Source organism: Enhydra lutris, unplaced genomic scaffold, assembly GCF_002288905.1.
Source record: "Enhydra lutris kenyoni isolate GAN:26980312 unplaced genomic scaffold, ASM228890v2 scaffoldscaffold105, whole genome shotgun sequence".
Taxonomy (NCBI): Eukaryota; Metazoa; Chordata; class Mammalia; order Carnivora; family Mustelidae; genus Enhydra; species Enhydra lutris.
Genome location: NW_019154189.1, coordinates 1,414,375 through 1,421,925, shown reverse-complemented (window position 1 = coordinate 1,421,925; position 7,551 = coordinate 1,414,375). Strand labels below are relative to the sequence as shown.

The window sequence follows — 7,551 nt, the reverse complement described above, 5'->3', positions numbered from 1 at the left end:
TTTGTTTTGTCCTGGAAGCTTTTAATCTCTCCTTCTATTTTCAATGATAGCCTAGCTGGATATCGTATTCTTGGCTGCATGTTTTTCTCATTTAGTGCTCTGAATATATCATGCCAGGTCTTTCCGGCCTGCCAGGTCTCTGTGTATAAGTCTGCTGCCAATCTAATATTTTTAGCTTTGTATGTTACAGACTTCTTTTCCCAGGCTGCTTTCAGGATTTTCTCTTTGTCGCTAAAACTTGTAAATTTTACTATTAGGTGAAGGGGTGTGGACCTATTCTTATTGATTTTGATGGGGGTTCTCTGAACCTCCTGGATTTTGATGCTTGTTCCCTTTGTCATATTGGGGAAATTCTCTCCAATAATTCTCTCCAATATACCTTCTGCTCCCCTCTCTCTTTCTTCTTCTGGAATCCCAATTATTCTAATGTTGTTTCGTCTTATGGTGTCACTTATCTCTCGAATTCTCCCCTCATGGTCCAGTAGCTGTTTGTCCCTCTTTTGCTCAGCTTCTTTATTCTCTGTCATTTGGTCTTCTATATTGCTAATTCTTTCTTCTGCCTCATTTATCCTAGCAGTGAGAGCCTCCATTTTTGATTGCACCTCATTAATAGCTTTTTTGATTTCAACTTGGTTAGATTTTCGTTATTTCTCCAGAAAGGGCTTTTATATCTCCCGAGAGTGTTTCTCTAATATCTTCCATGCCTTTTTCGAGCCCGGCTAGAACCTTGAGAATCGTCCTTCTGAACTCTAGATCTGACATATTTCCAATGTGCGTATTGATTAGGTCCCTATCCTTTGGTACTGTCCCTTGTTCTTTTTTTCCCCCTTTGGGTGAGTTTTTCTGCCTTGTCATTCCTCCAGATAAGAATATATGAAGGAACAAATACAACACTAAAAGGGTGACAAGGATCCCAGGACAAAACCCTTTAACCAGTTCAGATGAGACCCCCAATCATGGGGGGAAGAATGGGGGTAAGAAGAAGTTCAGAAAAACAAGAAAAAATATAAAAAAGAAAATATATGTATTAGACTGGTAAATAGAACAGTGTCCCCACTTAATTGGGGGGGGGGGGCATTTTGGTCTCTTAGAAGAAACTACCTCCCAAAATTTTCAAGAATAAAAAACATATATAAGGGTAAACATGATGAAGGGATGGAATATGACTATAAAGATGATTTTTTTTATTTCTAAAAAAAGATTTGATAAGATAAGTTGGTTGGAAGTATAAAGAAAAAGAAAGTGGAGAGAATTTGCTCAGTTTGGAGACTAGAACAAACCCTGTGTTAGATTTAAGGTATATTTTGATCTATTAGCAGAAGTTGTATCCTAATTTGTTTTTAGGAGAAAAACCCTACGTGTTACAAAAAAATAGTTAGATAAAATGAAGGATAAAACATAACTATAATAATGACGTTTAAAGAGGAAATAGTAAAAGTTAAAAAAATTTTAGAAGAAAAAAATAAAATTAAAAAAAATTAATTAACTTTGCAAGACTAAAGAATCATGGGGAGAAAGCCTTGAATTCCATGCTTTGCTCTCTCCTCTTCTGGAATCCCACTGTTCTCTTTGGTAAGTGACCTTGGTCTTGGCTGTATTTCTTGATGGTCTTCTGGGGGAGGGGCCTGTTGTAGTGATTCGAAAGTGTCTTTGCCCGAGGCGGAATTGCATCGCCCTTACCAGGGGCCAGGCTAAGTAATCCTCTCGGGTTCGCTTTTGGGTGCTTTTTTTCCCTGAATGCTTTCCATAGAGTTCCAGAGGATGGGAATGAAAATAGTGACCTCCCAATCTCTGGCCTGGAGGAGCCGAGAGCTTGGGGCCCCACTCCTTAGTGTGCCCTCAGAGAAAAGCACTCAATCACTTCCATCTCCCTGGCCTCCAGCTGCACTCCGAGCCAACCCAGCCTCTGACCAAGCGTCTCTGTCTCTGGCACACAGCCCTGCTTGGAGTCTCCAAACCCCACAGATCCCTGCACTCTTCCAGGGGGTGTCTCCCCAGATCTTGTGGGGTCCCTGCTCACAGAACAGTGGCTTGTGCCACACAATTTATGATAACCCCGAGTTGAGAGCTCACTCCTCAGCTCTGTCTCTGTAGCCAGCTTCTCTGCTCTAATACCTGTGAGTGCTGCTACATTCAGACACCCCTGATCCTTCTGTGACCCCTCAGGACCTCAGGATCTCTCACGCTGTCCCCACTTGGGCTTCTCCCGGTTTAGCTTCTGGAGCGATGTCCCTCAGTGGAGCAGACTTTTAAAAGTTCTGATTTTGTGCTCTGTTGCTCCACTGCTTGCCGGGAGCTGGCCCCTCTCCCATGGTCTATCTTCCTATCGCTTTCGATTCACTTCTTCGCCAATCCTACCTTTCAGAAAGTGGTCGATTTTCTGTTTCTAGAATTGCTGCTCTTCTTCTCTTCAATCTCCTGTTGGATTTTTAGGTGTTCAGAATTGTTTGATAAGCTATCTAGCTGATCTCCTGCTGCCTGATGTCATCTCAGCCTGCTACTTCTCCACCATCTTGCCTGAAAAATGTTTTCTTAGTTTTGTTATTAATTGACTGATATATTTGGCTGCTCCCAAGTTAGGGGCATAAATATTTACAAATGTTTGATCTTCTTGTTGGATAAACCCCTTTATTTTGATATAGTCCCACTTCATCTCTTATTACACTTTTTGGTCCAAAATTTAGTTTGTCTGTTATGTGAATGGCTACTCTATCTTTCTCTTGATGTCCATTAGCAAGATAAATTTTTCTCAGTCCCCTCACTGTCAATCTGGAGGTGTCTTGGGGTTCAAACAAGTCTCTTGTAAGCAGCAGATTGATGGGTCTTTTTTTCTTTTCAATCCATTCTGATGCCCTCTGTCTTTTGATTGGAACATTTTGTCCATTTACATTTAGAGTAATTCTTGGAAGATACGAATTTAGTGCCATTGTATTGCCTGTAAAGTCCCTGTTCTTGTAGATTGTCTCTGTTCCTTTTTGGACTTTGTGACTTTTGGTCTCTGTCTCCGCTGTTAGGGTCCCCTTTAATATTTCTTGTAGGGCTGGTTTAGTGTTCATGAATTCCTTTAGTGTTTGTTTGTCTTGGAAACTCTTTATCTCTCCTTCTTTCTGAATAACAGCCTTGCTGAATAAAGTATTCTTGCCTGCATATTTTTTCTCATTTGCACATTGAATATATCATGCCAGTCCTTCCTTACCTGCCAGGTCTCTGTAGGCAGGTCTACTGCCAGCCTTATGTGTTTAACCATGTATTTTAAGGACCACTTGTCCCCAGTTGCTTTCAGGACTTTCTCTTTATCTTTGTAATCTTCAAGCTTCACTATAATATGTAGGGGTGTTGCCCTGGTAGTGTTGGTTTTGCAGGGAGATACTTGTGCTGGGATTCAAAACCCCAAGTTTTAAAGGGCCTGGCAATAAACAAACCCAGTCCCTTCCCCTGGAGGAGAGACTTGTGGCACACCCAGCATCATCCTCTCCCAGAAAAACAATCACAGAGTGTGCATGGAGGCTAAAGTTTATTGTGACACACAGTGAAAAGCTGCAGCAAGGTTATCTGCCATCTGGCATTACTCAGTCTCCTACTCTTCATTTTGTCCCAGAGAACCAGTCATACAGAAGCTTGAATCTATTTTGGCAGACAATGGAAAGTGGCAGCCAGGTTATCTGCTGTCTGGGTGTGTAACTTTTCTCTGGTCAGTTCTGTCCCAGAAAAGCACCCACTTGGTGTGCACAAGGTGATTGAAGCCTATTGTAGCTCACAGAGAAAAGGTGCTACAAAGGTATCTGCCCTTTGCACACACCTCTGTCCCTGCTGTTGAGTGTCTTTCAGTGGCTCCCATCTGCCATTTTGTCCTTGTAGAGGTAAATTATGCTCTTCCAAATGTACCTAAAGTATGCACTTCCAAATGTACTCCAGGAAGAGGAGTGATCTCTCCTGGCAGGAACTGAGGGGATCTCCTTACTGAGGCTTATTGTGTAATCCCTACTGGGTGCACTCTCTCCTGCTCTCCCTCTCCTTGATTTTGCTCTACAAAAAGGGTTCCCTCCCCTTTGAGGCCCCACAACTTTCCTCTCCCTGGATTCATGGCTCTGAATCTCGAATCTGCCATGTACTCTGCCTCCAACTGTGCAGATTGCTTTCTTAATCCTCAGATCATATTCCTAGCTGTTCCGAATAGTTGGATGTTGATCTAGTTGTATTTGAGGGATGAGGAAAGCTCAGGGTCCAACTACTACTCCTCCATTTTAACTCTCCCCTTGAATATTGTCATCTTAATCATATTAAGTCTTCTGGTTCTGGGCAGAGAATGTCTTTTCACATATAGGAGTCCTTAATTTCCTTCAATGATATTTTGTAGCTTTCAGTGTACAAATCCTTGTATCTCTGTTATTAAGTTTATTTCTAAGTATTTTGTGGGGAAAAGGTAGGTATCCTTGTAGCAGCTTTTCGCTGTGACCCACAATAGGTTTAAATCACCATGTTCACACAGAGTGAACTTTTCTGGGACAGAATGAGCACAGAGCAGATACATGGGAAAACTACTGGAATTGTCTTCTTAAATCCATTTCAGTACTAGTGCATAGAAGTGCACATGAATTTTGTTACTGCTCTTGTATCCTGTAACCTTGCCAACTTGTAATTTTTTTTTTTTTTATTTTGTGGGATTCTTTTGGGTACACTACATACAAGATCATATCATCTGCAAACAAGCAAAAAATAGTTTTATTTACTTCTTTCCAATCTGAATGACTTCTGTTAGTTTTTGTTTTCTAATTGTCCTGCCAAGAACCTCTAGTACCATGCTGAATAGGAGTGGTAAGAATAGACATTGTCTTTTTCCTGACCTCAGGTGAAAAAATTTTAGTCTATCACCACTGAGTATGGATGGTATTAGCTCTGAGCTTTTCTTAGATACTCTTTATCAGGGTGATGATGTTCCTTCCAATTTTTTTAGTTTTTTCCTCAGTGTGTTTTCCTTTTATCATAAAGTGGTGTTGGGTGTTGTGAAATGCTTTCCCTGCATCTATTGAGAGGATCCTGTGGTTTTGTTGTTTATTAATATGGTGTAATAACCTGATAGATTTGGGTATGTTGAGGGAACCTTGGGTTCCTGGAATAAATCCCACTTGATCATGGTATATAAACCTTACACTTGGTAGATTAAGACTGCTAGTGTTTTCTCAATGATTTCTGTCATGATGTTTTGATATCATGGTATTACTAGTCTCATATAATGAGATAGTTTGGGAAGGGTTGGTGTTTATTCTTCTAATGTTTGGAAGAAATCATAAGTGAAGCCATCTGATTATAGACATTTTAAAATTTCCCTTTTTTACTATGTACAGTTAGCCAAGATATATTACACCATTAATGTTTTTGATCTTTAAATATATTGTTAAATCAAAATAATTATTATTTTTAACCTAAAATTTATTTTACTTTTTCAGTGTTCTAAGATTCATTGTTTATGCACCACACCCAGAGCTCCATGCAATACATACCCTCCTTAATATCCACCAACAGGCTCACCCAACCCCTCATCTCCCTCCCTTCCAAAATCCTGTTCGTTTCTCAGAATCCACAGTCTCTCATAGCTTGTCTCCCTTTCCGATTTCCCCCAACTCCCTTCTCCTCTCCTTCTCTCAAAGTTCTCCGTGTTATTCCTTATGATGCACAAGTAAGTGAATCCATATGATAATTGACTCTCTCTGCTTAACTTATTTCACTCAGCATAATCTCCTCCAGTCCCATCCATGTTGATACAAAAGTTGGGTATTCATCCATTCTGATGGAGGTGTAATATTCCATTGTGTATATGGACCATATCTTCTTTATCCATTCGTCTTTCAAAGGGCATCTTGGCTCTTTCTACAGTTTGGCCACTGTGGCCATTGCTGCTATGAACACTGGAGTACATATGGCCTTTCTTTTCACTATGTCTGTATCTTTGGAGTAAAAAGCCAGTATGGCAATTGCAGGGTCATAAGGTAGCTCTATTTTTAATTTCTTATGGAATCTCCACACTGTTCTCCAAAGTGGCTGCACTAACTTACCTTTCCACCAACAGTGTAAGAGGGTTCCCTTTCTCCACATCCTCTCCAACACCTGTTGTTTCCTGTCTTGTTAATTCTGGGCATTCTAACTGGTTTAAGGTGCTATCTCAATGTGGTTTTGATTTGAATCTCCCTGATGGCTAGTGATGATGAACTTGTTTTCATGTGTTTGTTAGCCATTTGTATGTCTTCTTTGGATAAGTGTCTGGTCATGTATTCTGCACATTTTTTTGATGTGATTATCTGTTTTTTTTTTAATTTTTATTTTTATTTGGGATGGCACAGTTGTCTTTATTTTGTTTTGTTTTATTATGGTAAGAACACTTAACATGATATCCACCTTCTCAAAAAAATCTCTTTGAGCATATAATACAGTATTGCTAATTATAGGCACAGTGATGTACAGCAGATCTTTAGAATTATTCATGTTGTGCAACAAAAGTTTATGCCCACTGATTGGCAACTCCCCATTTCCCCCATTCCCAGTCCCTGGTAACCACCATCTTATTCTTTGATTCTATGAGTTTGACTATTTTTTAAAATACAAACAATACCACAGCATTTATTGTCCTCTGGTAATAACACAGAGGTAGTCAAAACAATACAAACAAAAGTTTTAGAACTACATTTCCAAATAAAGGACATCTAAGAAAACAAACAAAATGACTGTCTCAAGAATTTCTCACTTTGTTGATCATTTCTAGTTGGAGACACTTTAGAGGAGGGTAATATTATCTCCTTTTAGCACAATTCAATCCAGTTGTTTTCTTGAATTTGTCTCAGATTGACTCTCTTCAGCATCACCTAATGTGAGGTTCATGAACTCATCAAAACCAATGATATAACCCTCTATCTGCATGATCACTTGCTCATAAGGCCTCACCTGAATCTGATATCTAATTTGCAAGTATCTGAAGATGAGGTTGATGGGCTGAACCATCACCTTCTGCATTCTTTGGGCCTGGCCACAGTGCACCATGGTGGAAGCTGACAAAGACCGCCCATGATTTTGACTATTTTAGGTGCCTCATGTAAGTGAAATCATGTTCTCTTTGTCTTTCTGTGAATCCCATAATGTTGCAGGATAAAAATGCAACATATAAAAAATCAGTTCTGTTTCTAAACAATAGCAAGGTGCCACCTGAAAATGACATTAGGAAAACATTTCCATTTAAAATAGCACAGAAAAGAATATAACACTCAGGAATAAATTAAGTCGAGGAGATGAAAGATGTGTACATTGCAAATTACAAAACATTGCTGAAAGAAATTAAGGACACAAACAAATGGAATGCTGTCTTCTGTTCATGGGCTAGAAGAATATTGTTAAAATGTCTATACTGCTCAAAATGATACACATATTCAGTGCAATCTCTATTAAAATCCCTGTCTTTTTTAAAAATTTTTTTATTTTTTTAAATTTCTTTTCAGTGTACCAGAATTCATTGTTCATGCACCACACTCAGTGCTCCATGCAATACATGCCCCCCATAATACC

The 7,551-nt window shown here is 39.4% G+C and overlaps 1 protein-coding gene across 1 annotated transcript; it reads right to left on the bottom strand.

Moving 5' to 3' along the window:
• Positions 1 to 6,804: 6,804 nt before the first annotated feature.
• LOC111139398 (small nuclear ribonucleoprotein E-like) lies at positions 6,805 to 7,032 on the bottom strand. The gene has a single exon (XM_022491644.1). The coding sequence runs from the start codon at positions 7,030 to 7,032 to the stop codon at positions 6,805 to 6,807; it is 228 nt and encodes a 75-aa protein (XP_022347352.1).
• Between the last annotated feature and the right edge of the window lie 519 nt (positions 7,033 to 7,551).

Coding starts and splice junctions, on each gene's coding strand:
- LOC111139398 (XM_022491644.1), bottom strand. CDS start 7,032: ATGGTGCACTGTGGCCAGGCCCAAAGAATGCAGAAGGTGATGGTTCAG.